We start from the raw sequence: 16,565 nt of genomic DNA, 5'->3' as shown, positions 1-16,565 counted from the left end.
AATGCTGCAAAATCATACCTTCATTGCATGGTTCTGTCTCATATTGAATATTGTTTTATAATATGGTCATTTGCAGGCACCACTGTAAGAAAAGAGCAACTGTTTAAAAAAAGTCATCAAGGTGTTTGCAAAAACCCAAGTTCAACCCTCTGGTGAAATTTTAGAGAAATACCAACTTTTAAGATTTGACAGTTTTAAATATTTTAAATATGCTTGCTTCATCTATAAATCTCTTCATAGCCTTGCCCCTTTTCCCCTGGAGAAATTTATAAGACGTAAGGATAGTAACCTTAGGACCAGATCTGCTTCTAGAGGGGACTGTGAGGTGCCACTTAGATGAATGGCTACAGGACAAAACACAATTTCTGTTACGGGTTGCATGAAGTGGAATAATCTTCCAATAACTGTACGAGAGAGTTCCACCTTTATTACTTTTTGAAAAGAGCTAAAAAAAAATGGCTCAAAACCAACCAAATGTGTCAACATGACTGAGGTTAAATGTATTTAATGTATGTCATTATTTGTGTATGTATTGTAAATGCTATTTGTTATTGTTTGCCATGTTGTTGTTTTTAAATGTTTGAGAACAATGAATGGATAGTAGTTCCAACTAAATCTGGCATATTTACACAATGTCATGAAAATGTGAAAAGTGTTCATTAATGTGCATTGTCCTCATCAAATAAACAAATAAATGAAATAAAAATGAAACTCATATATCCCTGTGTATCTGCTGTGTAAAAGCCCTCAGCCCTATCAGCGTAAATCAGTCATATAAATAAATATGAGCTGCAGCCTTTTCTAAACTTATAAACACAAGAGAAACCTGAGCAAAATGGTTGTCTTTAACATGCTGCATGAGGGCCTGTAAACCTGGATGGTGTATGCATGCAGTGTAGCCTGAGCCTTATCACATCTACACACAGTCTGAGAAAAAGCTTAGAATAATGTAATTTAAAAAAAATAGCCATGCATTCATTTTCATTAAAGAATATTTGAAGTAAACTGCATGTGATTTGTTTGATAGCTTTGGCTATACTCCAAAAAATGTGACAGCTCATGTGTGTGATCCATTCTCGTGACATTTGACCTCTTGACTGGCTTTTCCCATCATCCTGTTGTTTACCCACCCAGACCCAATCAGCTGTCTCCAACAGCAACGACAGCTCTGGCCAATGGGCCGAGTTTTCCCAGATTTCGGTGCGAGCTGGATTCTTTTCAAATGTGTACTCAGCCACACGCACACACACCCATACATGCTGGGAGCCTGGGAGCCAACACTGCGAGTCCAGATTGTCCTGTTAAACTGAGAAACCATCAGCCCTCTGTTTGCTCAATCACCAGCTAGAAGCTTGGATATTTTCCTGCTTCCCACAATGCCGTAGAAAGGTTGATGCTCCCTGCAACATTGACAGTGCAGTTAAGACAGTTCCCAGCATACGGTTGGACACAGATTTTTGTGATGCTAGCTGTTTATAAAACACTTTGTAGTTTAAGTATTATAGATACCAACTTGAAGTGTAATCTGTTCTTTATTTGAGGGTTTTCAAATAGTTTTAAGGCATTTTAAGGGACAAAAAGTTGTTCGATGATCTTAAAAGGTGTTTAATGAGCAGTTGTGGGCTTTTAATAGTGATTTTTCTTAATCAGCTGAGTGGTAAAAGATTGGTCATTTATTCTAAGAAATGCAAGTGCATGTGCAGTCTGCTTCTTTAAACAGACAACACCATGCAATGAATGAAAACATTACGACTGGCCAAATGATCAGACTGGTGCATTCGAGGTAAAAGATATGATGATGATACTAATGGAGGACTGTAGTAGGGGTTGATCATCCCAAATTTCCCTGAGGACTCTCCAAAAGGATTAATAAAGTCTTTCTATTCTATTCTATCATTCCCCCAAAAAATAAATAAATAAATAAAAAAAACCCTGCTCCCAACAACCATTTACAACACCCTTGTAGTAGACAGAGAAGTTTTCACAAGGGCAAATACAAGAGATTTATCATAATTTATGAGCCTTAATTACAGAATGTTGAGGTAAAGAAAGATAATAAAAAGCCAGAGCAGTTCTGGAAAAACATTGTTTGGAAATGAAACTAAGATTCACCGTTACAGGCACAATGATATAATAAAAATGTACTAAAATTTAAAAGTAAAACAAACATCTTATTAATTCCCAAAGGAAGATTATAATGTTAAAGTATTTTTTAACAATAAATCATCAATTGCCAATGAAGATGAGACAAAAATCAAAAGCAAAATTCTGCAGCATTCAAAAGAATACTGTCTGCAAAGATTTAGCCAAGAATACCAAAATTTATTGCAGGGTGCTTCACAGTGCAGAGGAACAATGACCAAAAGTATCCAGCTTATATAACCCATAAAGAAGTGAAATATACTGTATTCTGAATCAATCATCTCAAGGTAATCAAGTTTGAGCAAATGGAAGAAAGACCCACAAAAAACAGCAACAGGCCCGGCAAACCATCCCAAAGGAAGAAACCGACTGGTGTGGTGATGTTTATATGGTTTGGATTCTAGGCAGAAATTGCCTGAAAAGGATCCCTCACAAAGTATTAGAAATATTTATTTATGTTCATGTGAATTAATCCAAAATACATTTTAGCACCTGAAAAGGGTTTTTACTAATTCGGTTTCAGTTAAAACCTTTGTCTAACTAGGATGTAACAAACTTCATGTTAGAGCTGAAAGCTTTCTTTATAAAGCCCGAGTTAGCCATATAATTTTAGACATTTTTAGTCTTTTTATGTAGATATTTTATTCTTACTGATTTGTTATTTGTTTTTTCTCACATCCCATTTTCTAACCTCCTCACATCCTCCTCTGTTTCATTGCTGCCTTCTGTTCATTTGTTCATTTAAAAACTTTTCATCTTGCTCCACTGAATTCAGCTATATATGTATATACCTCTAAGGTCTTTTTAAAAACCTGGTTTTGTGATTTTACATTGTCTCCAGAGCTGAGTATTGACATTCTGCCTTTCTCTCTCGTATTCCTCTTATTTCCAGGAATCCTCTTCTTTCCAGTATCACATCTTGTCACACTCTCCGTCCATCCTTCTGTCTGTTCCTCCCCTGTTCCATCTCCTGCTGACACACAGACTATCAAAAATGCACAGACTTCAAACCTGTGTGTTTTCAAAGAGATCCTTAGAAGAACGCTCTGGAGAAACCCTGAATAAGCCATCACATCAGCAGCATTTTTATTTATACCTTCTATCTTCAGGCCTGAACCTTTTTGTCTGTTTTCTTTTCAACCCACAAGAATATTTTTTTTTATCCTTCATGGCTTTTGTTTGTCCTCGAGCCTTCAAAGCCGCGGTGCAGCTCCTGCATTTGTTTTCACCCCTTCTTTGTCCCCTCTGCATATTTCCATCATTTTGCTGCTTCTTCTTGTTTTTTCTCTCCTGCCATCGACTCCAGACTTCTGTAAAATGGGTTTATTCATTTTGTTTTATTTGCTATTGCACAGAATTCCCTTTCTTCACTTGGGAACCTGACAGCGGGATGCTCCAATAAAACTGAAGTCCAAAAGTGACTTCTGGGGAAATTCACATTTCTTTCTAATATATTTTCAGCTGAAGTAAAGTGAACATCTGTCTCAGTCTGGGATGACAGCTGTGTGGCACAAATAGTGTTCACATAGATACATGTAACATATGTGGCTACAGTCAGCCGAGGTTAAGCTAATTATAAAATAAGTTGTTACTATGGAAACTGTCAGGTCTTTTAATTGTCTGTCAAAATGTGCAATGCCCTAGTATGAAGGAAATCTTGCAAAAAATGCACCCCATCCTATCACTGGTAGACAAACAAACAAACAAACAAACAATCAATCAATCAATCAATCAATCAACCAACCAACCAACCAACCAATCAGTCAATCAAGGTACAAAATAATCTGTTTGTTTTAGCAATTAGAAGTTTGAGAAGTCAACCAGATGGAAGAAACTGAAACTGTAGATGTAGAGGATGAGAGCAGGATGGATTCTGCTTTTTATACAACTGTTTGTTGTAAATGTCCTGTAAAGTTTTCTGAGCAGTGGCAGTTATTTTAGAGCAGACATTAACCACCTTATTTAGTAGATTTCTTTTGTTTCACCTTCAGTAATTGGAACCAACAAATAAGGGAGAAGAATCACAGACTTGATAAAAGAGCATTGAGTCAACCTGGAATTTGGAGAGTTTCCTAAGACAAAAACAACGCTGCTGGCTTCTCTTGTAGATCGTGTCAGTATTACTCTCAAATGTCTTATTGTCTATAATGGTTTCTAAATACAGGACTACAATCTCTACATCCGGTTCATCAGTCATTGTGCTGTCAGGAGAGAGAGAGCGTCTAAAATCTATACACATCCTATGTCTTTGACGCATTCAGAGATAAAAAAAAAAAAAATCTTAACACCATTATAAAGAATAGTCGACTACAGGACCATTAAAGTTTTCAGCTCTTCAGCAGACTCACAATTACAGTGTCATCTATGCAAACTTCAGTATATGATGGTTTTTAAATGTGCCACTGCTGTCGTTTGCTTAACAGTAAAAACATCAGAGGGGAGAGGACGCATCCTTGAAGCAAGCCAGTAGATATCACTGATAAATCCGAATCAGAATCACATTGCACATCTGCTTCAACACATGATAATATGACTTATCTAGCAAAATGTTAATTTTGTGAGCTGCGATGAAAGGCATAAACACATCACAAGTTAAATGTGTCAACAGTTTTAATTGAGAGCACACACAATGGTGAAATGGTTTTTTAAAAAAAAACAACATAATCCAATTTAGCATGGCAGCAACATAACCTGCCCACACATGGATACGAGTGACGCATGTAACTGATATATAAATTCACGTGGGATTGTCTAACAGCGAAGATGAAACGTGTGTATCCATGTGTGTGTATGCTTCAGGTTGCCTGAAAACACAGTGGTGGAAGGAGGATAAAATCTTTCATCTAAAATGTTTATGGAGACACCAACCAATGACAAAATTTAACATATAGCTTTATGTATTTGGGATCTTGTGTAAATTCAGTTTTAGTGGTAGAAATAGGTGGTAATTCATGCTCAAATTCTATAAACAATACATATCCCCATGGTTTCCAAAAAAGTTAAGACACATTGTTACATGTAAATAAATAATGCAAAGATTTGCAAATATCATAAACCCATTTTTATTATTAACAGAACATAAACATACCAGTAACATAGTACTAGCATTTCATGGAAAACATTTACTCAATTTGAATTTGATGGCTTCAAAATTTGTCAAATAGGTTGAAAAAAGGGGCAACATAAGGCTGGAAAAGTAAGAGACACAAATCCAACACAAATGAAAGAGCATTTGACAACTAATAGGTTAATTGGCAAAAGGTCAGTAAAAAAACTGAGCAGCTTAGATGTAAAGATGAGCAGAGGTTCATCAATCTGAGACAATGTAAGTCTAACATTGTTCTTCAACATAAAATTGAGAAGACTTTGATCCCACCATCTACAGTTTATAATATCATCACCAGCTTTGGAGAATCAGGTGGAAAGATTTTTTTTCAATATATAAAATACATAATCATGTTCTCATCCCAAAACATCCCACTTTTGAAGTTAGAGGGGCTTGGTGGGAGCTACGTAAGTGATCCCTGAGAAAGACACCATGGATACAGTAAAAACTTAAAACATTTAAAAAATGAACACACAGTAAAAAAAAAAAAAAAACAAACAAACAAAAAAAACTATACATAACTGCTTAAATAGAACAATAGCTTAAATGAACCCAGACAGAGAGGGGCTGGTATTCAAGGAAAGGCAGGATGTTCATCTCGCAGAAACACACCTGCATGCAGAAACAACCAGTACAACCCACACATACTGCTGCTGCTACTTTCTCTTATTGCTTTTCTTTCCCGGAATCCAGGTTGTTTTTCATCAGCTTGACTCGTTGTCTCTCATCTTCCTCAGCTGCACAGCCACAGTTTCCTTGATTTCTTTCTTGTGTTTTATTTATTTATTTATTTGCATTTATACCCAGTCATGCATTTGTAGCATGCCTGTATTGCCAAGCTATTCAAATATGCAGCAATTCAAAGAAAGGATGGCGGTGCTGCGCTTTGTCTGTTACATGCACCGTTTCATATCAGCAAGGGCCAAACTCAATTACTCTCCATCGAGACACTTGCTATAATAGTCAGATCCCTCCTTTTATCCCCAGTACATCCACCTTTATTATTTAGTACCATGAGGAACAGTGTTGCCATGGATTCTGTCGTCATGGCTACAAACAACTACGCAGATGTACAAAAATTGGAAAAAATACAGAAGAGTAGGTTGATAAAGGGTCTTGTGGGAGGCTCATCCTAGACAAGGTGAGAGATCAAGCTGGGATATGTCACAGGGCGAAGTGAGTAGTGATGAGTTTGGCCGTCCTTCATTCAGTGACAAATGAGGGTCAGGGGAACTGGCTAATGGATATCAGAGAGATTAAATCTAATGTTTGGCGTTCCAGCTGGTTACTCTTTTCCTGCTACAGTATTTTCTGGCCTTACTTTCAGGCCTACAGCAACACTGTAGCCATATTCCAGAGAAGCTCCCTCTATGAGTTCAGGCCAGCAAAAGGAGGAATTTCGAAATGCATAAAAATGCTTTAAGAAACTGCCAACGTTTATGGTTTACAAACCGCCAATGTGTTGGTGCAACTCTGAAGGATGCAGCCGGATTTACAAAGAGCACATTAAAGAGCAGTTTTATCACTGTTGATGGACAATGTGACTGTTTAGTATGCCAGTGTGGAAATGTTTAAAGAGCATTTGAGAAACACTGCAGAGAATGCTTAGACTTCTGTACACTGTGCAGCCATCTGAAGATTATATCAAGATTAAGTTAAAAAAGAGAATCATACAACTTAAATCATATTTAAACAGTTTAGTATTAAAAAAAAAAAACAGTTATTGTCTCCAGTATGGTATGCTGCCCATTCATGTAAAACAAAACCTGTTCATAATGTTAACTACAGCGCCACCTCGTGGTTTAACACACACTGGACATGAAAGTGGTGCTACATAGCCATTCATCTAAAACATTATTAGTAAAGTAAAAAAGTAAATATATACACTTGACAAGAAAGGATGAATAATATAAAGTATTTTGTTCTATATTTGGTGCCTGTATCTGAAAATATCATTGACAGAAAAAAATGGAGGGAAAATTTTGTGCGAGTCATTGTAATGTTTAAACAAATAGCTCTCCATAGACTTAATGTTAATTTATTTATTATATATTTCAGTGGTTCCCAACCTATTTTCCTTGAAGCCCCCTTTATGCAAATCCTAAAAAGCTGTGGACCCTCTGCCCCACCTCATGCTGAAACCATGCCTTGTTTCATGCTTTCATTAGCAAGACTCACCAAAAATACTGTATTCTTGCTGAGTCTTATGCCTTGGTGAAGCAAAACAAATTAACATACAGACTCACTTTTTTTTCTTCTCAAATATGGCCAATTCATCTGCTCTAAAAAAATCAAAGTTAGCATGATAGACATGAAGTGCTCCACTACTGAGGCTCCACCTGCTCACTAACCTCACTAAACCCCAATACATGGACGAAAATCTATTGGATGCACAAGTTGTAGTCTTATAAGTGGCTAGGGATACATGTGTTGTATAGCATATTTTGGTTACCCCATTTATTCACTTTGTGATCTGGTGTAAAAGGTTAGAGGTTTCAGGCTTCCAAACACCAGCTCCATTAGAACAAATTGTCCAGATGAAAAAAAAATCTTGAGTGGAGACACCATACTTCCACTCATTTCTGTGTGAACATGGTCATAATTTTTAATCACAATGGCTCAGAATGGTCAAAACCTTGGAGACCCTCTGTGCACTTGGGGGACCTCCTTGGTGCGTCCGAACCCCAGGTTAGGAATCACTAATCTATATGAATTTTCTATAAAATAGATCTAACACTGGTAATAATAAAAAAAAATAAGAAAACCAAAGACAAAAAAAAAAACAAAAAACAGAAAAGCCTATTTGTTTTGTCCCTATGACCATGCAGCCATTTAATTTATTCTTATTTTCTGTTCTTTCTATTACCCTGCTGGCTCTTTCATCTGTTCTTAAAAAAAAAAAAAAAAAACTAGCAATTTTTGTGGACACCTGTTAGATTTTTCCTTCCTCTCAATGCTCTACATCTGCACCCTCTCGGATTTGTCATGTGTCCTTTTTTTTCAAAGTGCTAAATTCAGAGTGAACACAATAAGCATTTTTTTGAAATGTTAGAAATATTATACGATTGCAAACCCATATTTCTAGTGTGTGGCTTCTTGTATTTTGTCAGTTTACCACACTAATAATGTGTGAAGATTCATTGTGTGTTTTACACTTTGTGCCCACGGCCATCTTCTATTTCTGTGGTTCCAGTTATGTGTGACTGTCTTTAGGAATGAGCCCGACTATATTACACCCTGGTCCCTCCCCCAGAAGCTGTGCTAAAGTAACAGCTGATGTCAGTCCTGCTTAAAGACGTACACACATACACACACCGTTCCTGGTGGCTACAACCCACACTACAACCTGTCCAACACTACCATCAAAGACACAGCAGAGAGCCAGCAAAAGGGGAGGAGGGCTCCTACACCTTCCTTTTTCCCACGACACATCAGCACTTGGCACAGGGGAGGCTCCATACCACGCTCACAAATCCACAAACCAAGCCTTTAATCCCAAATTACTGCAGACAGAAAAGTGGAGGTTCATCTAATGCTTTCAGCACCCCCATGTGCCTGCTTGGATCATGGAGCTGCACTGTCTTCCTACTGAAACCCCCACCACAGCCAGCTCCTGCTCCACGGATCCCCTGTACGACAACTGCCCACCCTTCATCCAGCGAGAAAAGGCCAAAGAGAAGGAAATGGAGAGCAGAGTTGTGTGTCCTCTTGTAACCAGACTCCCAAAGCCCGGCAGCCCTCTGCCTGGTCTGGTCCCAGCTTTGGCTGAGGTTCAGACAGTGGTTGGTGGAGGAAGAGAGGCTGGCCCATGGCCAGATCGCAGCTACTACAGCTGTAGAGGAGGCCTGGGAAGACAGCCCTGGGAAGCAGAGCTTAGTCCAGACACAAACAAAGCAAGAGGAGTGCAGGGATATAGCTGGGTAATAGAGGACAGAGCTCGTCTAAGCCAAAGTCCCAGCCCATCACAGAGTGAGGAGCATTGTAGTGCCTTGTCTCTGTATGACAATCTTTCTATTGCTGGAAGAACGGAAAGCCTCCAGGAGGTCTTTGACATGGAAACAAGCTTCCAGGAACACTTACAGGGGGACATGTACCAAACACTGGTCCCTGAACAGATTCGGGGACTGGTGCAAGGTGATGCTGCAAGTCAAGACAAGAGCCACTGGTCTTCTTGTGAGATGGTCCTTGCTAAAAGTTGTTCTAGTAAGCAGGGCCAGAATCAAGACAAAGACAAGGAGCAAGAAAGCGACCCAGAGCTGGACTCAGGATCCTGTGGATTTGTGCAGGGGGACCTTGTAAAGCAACCCAAGTTCCTGATGCCACTTCCTCAACATCTTACTCCAAGTCCCCTTCAGTTATGCCAAACTAAGAGCCAGGTCCTGCTGTCTCCTGCTGAAACTCAGCACCCAAAGCAGCCATCAGGGTCTCCAAGGGTACCGCCTCCAGTACCCCTCGCCGATCCCTCAGCCAGTGCTCTCCGAAGCCTCCTCACCAGCCTCCAGCAGCAGATAATCCGGCAAAGGGAGGAGTACGAAGCAAGGATAATCAGGTCATTTTAATTTGTTTTTCTCACACTTTCCACAGAGATTAATCATGTCATATAAAGATTGATGTCTTGAATTTAATGTGCTGGTGCTCATGGCTTCAACACTTTCAGTTCACTGACTTTTTTCCAGCTAGTGATGTATTTTCAGTGAAGGGTAACACAATGTTCCCAGATAAAATGTGTGTCCACTCAGCTGTGCTGTTTTGGTTCCTAAGTTGACTCCAAGCTTCACCCTATATCCTGTTTAGTTCACAGAGCACCAGCACTGGATTAAATTCCTTTGAAGTTTCCCACAAGTCTCTCACGATGCACTATGATGCAAGCGTTGGCTGTATTGAGCAAAAGAAAACTATTATGTGCATTTTGTGTAAACACAGCTACACTTTTAGGGTTCAGTCAACACTGAAAATTGGTCCTGTATTTACACTGTATTCATATGTGTGGCATCCACTGAAAACTAAAATAATCTTTTTGTGTATAAGTAAACAGATAATTGTGTGAATGCTTTTAAGCATTCACACTATAGTTTTCCTGTTTCTCTTTATTATTTTCTATTATTCTTCCGCCGTTTTTTGTCGTTCAACATCTTGAGCTAGCTTCAGCCGATTTCAACAATTTTGGTATCAAAACGTTCAGCTCGTTCAGGACATTTATGCTTCTATTCAACTTTTTGATATCTGTTCAACTTTTCAAGTTATTGATCAATTTATTGATCTTCAGCTCCCATTGAAATGAATGGCATTTCAGCTCTTCAGCCTTCAACTCCTTCAAAACTTTCAGCTCTTTCAGCTCTTAGAACTTCAGCATACTTTCAGCTAGAAACACCATTCAAACTTTAAACAACTCACAAGGGATTGGGCTATTAAACTTCTATTCAACTTTTTGATATCTTTTACCGTTATTGATTTATGGCAGTTTAAAAATCAATAACTTTTAGAATGTTCACTCCACTCTCTCCCACTCTAGCTCTCACTCTAACCTTTCAGCCTGTTCCACTACTCCAAACAAATTCTCATAACTCCTACAACTTTCATCGTAGAGGCATAAATTATACATCAAAACGGAGGAATTTTAGTTGGCTTCGAATAGAACCAAGAATGACAGAGCTGGGATTTACAGATTTCGAGCTATGCCTCTCCAAGCGAGGAAAAGTCTACTTTTGCTCCCATAGACTTCCATTCAAATCCGGATTCTAAGAGGAAAATGCATTTCTCATGTGTTTTTAACTCGTCACCATTTAAATTCTGTTCACATTACAGTAAAATAAATCACATCCCTGCGTTCCCCAGACCCTCCTGGCGCTCACGGTGAAAAAATTATTTGGATAACTCTCATAATTGTCTTTTAATGAAGAGTTGTTCGGGAGGTGCGCAGAGTGATTGGAACAGTGCAGTTCTGCCCTCTGCTTGTCAGTTAAGTGAGGGGCCGTCGTCATGACAACTCACTGAGTGCTCTCAGCTGTGAGCAGCCAGCTGACCTTTGACCTAATTCATTCAGTCCTATTGATCCAGATTATGGACTTCTCACCTGGTTTTGTCCTCCTATTGAGTCCACGTATGTCCCTCTGTTTTCTTCTCTTGTCTCCTCCTTGTCCTTATTACAACAGGCCACATGTCCTCCTCTATCTCTCCTCCTCTATCTGTCCTCCCATCATGTCCTTTGCTGCTCACTTACATGATGGACTGTGTTTCAGCTGCCAATTCAACTCTGTTTCAGCTCTTTCTGCCTTTTACAATGATTTGTTCTACATCCAACCAGTTCAGCACCTTTAACATTCACTTTCAGCTGTAAATCCTTTAACTATTGACTTCAGCTGGTGCTTAAGGAAGCAGACTTCATCCATTTTCAGCCATGTTAAACTATCTTAAGCACATTTAAGTTCAACTTTCCACCATTTTAACTACATTTAAACACCTGCTTGAGCTTTAAATCCTTCCAACTATTGACTTCATCTTCATATATACTTCTTCAACAACCATAATTCAGCCCTTTTCAGCCATGTTGAACTATCTTAAGCACATTTCACTTCAACTTTCCACCATTTGAACTACATTTAAACACCTGCTTGTGCTTTAAATCCTTCCAAGTATTGACTTAAGCTTCATATATACTTCTTCAACAACCATATTTCAGCCCTTTTCAGCCATCTTCAGCGATCTTAAGCACATTTCAGTTCAGCTTTCCACCTTTTTAACTACATTTAAACACCTGCTTGTGCTTTAAATCCTTCCAACTATTGACTTAAGCTTCATATATACTTCTTCAACAACCATATTTCAGCCCTTTTCAGCCATCTTCAGTAATCTTAAGCACATTTCAGTTCAACTTTCCACCATTTTAACTACATTTAAACAGCAATTTCTGCTTTAAATTGTTGAACTCTCCATTTCACCTTCATATATACTTCTTCAACAACCATGTTTCAGCTCTTTTCAACCATCTTCAGCAATCTTAAGCACATTTTAGTTCAACCTTTCAGACTTTCAGCACCCTTTAACTCCACTTTGAGCTTTAAATCCTTCAACTTTTCACTTCAGCTTAATAAATACTTATTCAACAAAGACATTTCAGCCTTTTTTAACCATCTTCAGCCACTTTTCAGCATTTTATTTCAATCATTCAGCATGACAGCATTCACACTTGCTGTTATGCAATAACAGCTTTTTCTAGTGATAGAATTGTTTTTCCCTCTTCTCTGGGGTGTGAACATCGGTCGTCCGCCTACTCCTCTCGCAGCGTTCGGGCCACAGACTCCGTTCATACATCAAATCGATCGGCTCGGCCTGTAGATGTCTGCTATGACTCCTGTTGTCTGTATCTATTAAACTTTTTAAGATATCGAGGGTTGTTCGACCCACCATTTTTCCATAGGAATGAATGGGGAATCTTGGCAGAGCCTCCAAAAACATGGTCTCCTTTGAAACCTTTCTTCTCCTGCATACTTTGGGCTAGAGACTCCATTCAAAGTTTAAATCGATCACAAGGGACTGGGCTATAAATCTTCTATTCAGAATTTTGATATCTTTTATGGTTTATGAGATATGCCAGGTTAAAAATCACTAAAACTTGGATATCTGTTTCACACTCTGATTTTTCTGCTTTTTTCACTCCTCAAACAAACTCTCATAACTCCTACACCGTTTATCGTACAGACACAAATTATATATCAAAACGGAGGAAATCTTCGTGGCTACAAATGAACCCTGGATGATAATGGAGCTGGGAGCTACGGATTTTGAGCTACGCTGCTCTAAAGTCTACCTACGCCCTCCATTGAACTCCATTCTAAAGGCCTTCTGGACTCTGGGCCCAAAGTGCATTTCTCCTGTGTTTTCAACCCGCCACCATTTAAATTCTGTTCGCATTACAGTAAAATAAATTACATCCCTGCGTTCCCCAGACCCTCCTGGCGCTCACGGTGAAAAAATTATCTGGATAACTCTTATAGTTTTCTTTTAATGAACAGTTGTTCGGGAGGTGCGCAGAGTGATGAGAACAGTGCAGCTCTGGCCTCTTCTCTGTGTGCCTATCAGCTGAGGTGGGGGCCGTCGTCATGACAACTCACTGACTGCTCTCAGCTGTTAGGAGCCAGCTGACCTTTGCCCTAATCCATTCAGTTTTATTGATCCAGATCATGGACTTCTCACCTGGTTTTGGCCTCCTATTGAGTCCAGGCATGTCCCTCTGTCCTCTTCTCCTGTCTCCTCCTTGTCCATCTCATTACAACAGGCCACATGTCCTCCTCTATCTCTCCTCCTCTGTCTGTCCTCTCATCATGTCTTTTGCTGCTCATTTACATGATGGACTGTGTTTCAGCTGCCAATTCACCTCTTTTTCAGCTCTTTCTGCCTTTTACAATCATTACTTCTACATTCAACCAGTTCAGCACCTTTAATATTCACTTTCAGCTGTAAATCCTTTAACTATTTACTTCAGCTTCATGATTACTGCAGCTGGTGCTTAAGGAAGCAGACTTCAGCCATTTTCAGCCATGTTGAACTGTCTTAAGCACATTTAAGTTAAACTTTCCACCATTTTAACTACATTTAAACACCAGTTTGAGCTTTAAATCCTTCCAACTACTGACTTAAGCTTCATATATACTTCTTCAACAACCATATTTCAGCCCTTTTCAGCCATCTTCAGCGATCTTAAGCACATTTCAGTTCAGCTTTCCACCTTTTTAACTACATTTAAACACCTGCTTGTGCTTTAAATCCTTCCAACTATTGACTTAAGCTTCATATATACTTCTTCAACAACCATATTTCAGCCCTTTTCAGCCATCTTCAGTAATCTTAAGCACATTTCAGTTCAACTTTCCACCATTTTAACTACATTTAAACAGCAATTTCTGCTTTAAATTGTTGAACTCTCCATTTCACCTTCATATATACTTCTTCAACAACCATGTTTCAGCTCTTTTCAACCATCTTCAGCAATCTTAAGCACATTTCAGTTCAACCTTTCAGACTTTCAGCACCCTTTAACTCCACTTTGAGCTTTAAATCCTTCAACTTTTCACTTCAGCTTAATAAATACTTATTCAACAAAGACATTTCAGCCTTTTTTAACCATCTTCAGCCACTTTTCAGCATTTTATTTCAATCATTCAGCATGACAGCATTCACACTTGCTGTTATGCAATAACAGCTTTTTCTAGTTGGTTTAAAAGTACAGGAAAGCACAGCCTGTGTGGTTGACATATAGAAAACAGCTCCTGACACTGGAAAGAGAGCTAATTTAAGAGGCCATGCTGCTGACCTAGACACAACACATGCCTCATTTATTACTGATATAGATAGAGCCTGTCCCAGTGTAAGGTCATGCATTAGAACTAGTTGGTGAAGACAAGAAGAGAAGACTATTCTTTTAGTCTGACATGGGTTTTAAAAAAAGGGAGTTTAATACATTATCTGTCAGAAGTTACACAACACTGGTGGTTTCCTAGTTTTTATTTCAATTTAAGCTGGCCAAGTCTGATTATCTAACTAAACAAAGGTGAGTTGCAAATGCATTTGATTAAAAAATGTGTAATGTTGTTATGCAAACACCTCTAAGAAGAACTAGTTATGTACAAACCCTGCTTGTACAACATTATTAGAGAAACTATGCAATTTTCTAGTGAAAGATTTTGGTTCTGCAGAAGAAAGTAAGAAGCAGCACTTTTGCGAGAAAAAGAGTAAATAACAAAGGAAGACTGGCGTTTTGGTCAAGTGACTTAAGTGAGTTAAAACATTAGAGAAATGGAACAATATGCTTCAGATAACAGAGGACCAGCACAGACTTCACAAACTGACAGATGAGTTAAGGTAAAGCTACAAAAACTATGACTGTGGTCAAGTGAGCCATCACTTACAAATTCCCAGCAGGTTTGTCGTAACTTTCGAGGCTTAATTTACTTCCACTGGAGCAGGAATGGTATCCCAAAGCGGTCAGAGTGATCTCAGTTGACAGAACCAGGGAGGGTGACGGGCAAACCATAAAAAAAAGTAACAACATAAAAGAGTGAATACTACACAGTGGATTTTTACAGATTGTCTTAAGCATTGGATTGTTATTTTTTCTGGCACTATATTGTCAAACAGGCAGTGCTTAGGCATCTTTCTGTTTGTACTAGTCAACATTAAAATTGATTCAATACTAAGGATTGGAGGGTCTGATGATTTCAATACTCTTTATTTCTGAAAGCTGCTTATTTACTTTTATAAAGCAGAGCAGAAATAAATAACTTTTATTTTATTATACTTTATTTCATAAACTAAGTGCAGATAATTTTGAAAAATGAAGTGCAAATAACTAAAAGTGCAAACTGTTATTGGCTCTTATCAGTTTTTGGCTTTTTGCCCCAAAACCATTTTGTGTCCAAGGAATTATTAAACTTGTCTAACTTTTGGTCCCTGCTTTGTAAAAGAGAAAAGTACCAATCCCATCATGCTGGTATTGAGCCCAGCAAAAATACTTGGACTGATCTGCCCAGTCCTTGCTTGTACAAAGACTGAGGACTACCTGTCCAACATGGACGCTTAACTGGACTCAAAAGGGCCAAAGAACAGCAAATAGAAATCATATATTTACAGCAAAATTACCCCCAAAAAGTCACAATTTATTGCTCCAATTCAAATTTTCCTATAACTAATTTTCTAACTTTCCCACATCATCTGGGCAACAAACCACTTACCTTTAATGCCCTTTAAGGTCATTCACCGGATTCAAACTGCTTAAATTGAAAGAAATTGTCAACATTATGGTGTTTTGAGGGTTTGTAATCAAGCTATCAAACGTTTTTAAATGTAAGGATTAAACTTATACATCAGGCACTAAACCAGTTCTCAGCTTTTTGTATTGAACCTGTAATTTTACTACAATCTTTCTTGTGATGCAGCCTGGAGCAAAGAAACGAAGAGCTGCAGGTCGAGGTTGTTCGTTTGAAAACAAACCTCTCACAGCAGCGACACTGGTACCAAGTTGTCCAGGCTAAGATTGTGGAGTCCGAGAGGGCCCGTGCTTCGGCAGAACTCCACAACGCAACGCTGCAAAAGGAGATGGAGCAGTTCTTTGACACCTTTGGAGAGCTCAACAATGAGGCGAAGAAGACCGAATACATTGTTAAGAGCTTTTGAGGAAGATTACATGAATGGTGTTTGATGATTTGAACTGTGTGTGTAACAATTGTGAAAAGAATACAAAAGATGGGCTCATCTTAAACCCTAACTATGGTCGTATGTTATAATGTAAAGTGTATGATGATTTTTCTCAGAAAGAATGAAG

General features: G+C 38.6%; 1 protein-coding gene across 1 annotated transcript; it reads left to right on the top strand.

Moving 5' to 3' along the window:
- The first annotated feature begins 8,627 nt into the window (after nucleotides 1-8,627).
- Nucleotides 8,628-16,535, top strand: si:ch211-247j9.1. Its single transcript, XM_041989882.1, has 2 exons — nucleotides 8,628-9,797; nucleotides 16,180-16,535. Exons 1-2 carry the CDS (start codon nucleotides 8,815-8,817, stop codon nucleotides 16,415-16,417), a joined length of 1,221 nt encoding a protein of 406 aa, XP_041845816.1. The 5' UTR covers nucleotides 8,628-8,814; the 3' UTR covers nucleotides 16,418-16,535.
- Nucleotides 16,536-16,565: the final 30 nt, after the last annotated feature.

Source organism: Melanotaenia boesemani, chromosome 7 (assembly GCF_017639745.1).
Source record: "Melanotaenia boesemani isolate fMelBoe1 chromosome 7, fMelBoe1.pri, whole genome shotgun sequence".
Classification (NCBI taxonomy): Eukaryota; Metazoa; Chordata; class Actinopteri; order Atheriniformes; family Melanotaeniidae; genus Melanotaenia; species Melanotaenia boesemani.
This window is presented reverse-complemented; position numbering and strand designations above follow the sequence as displayed.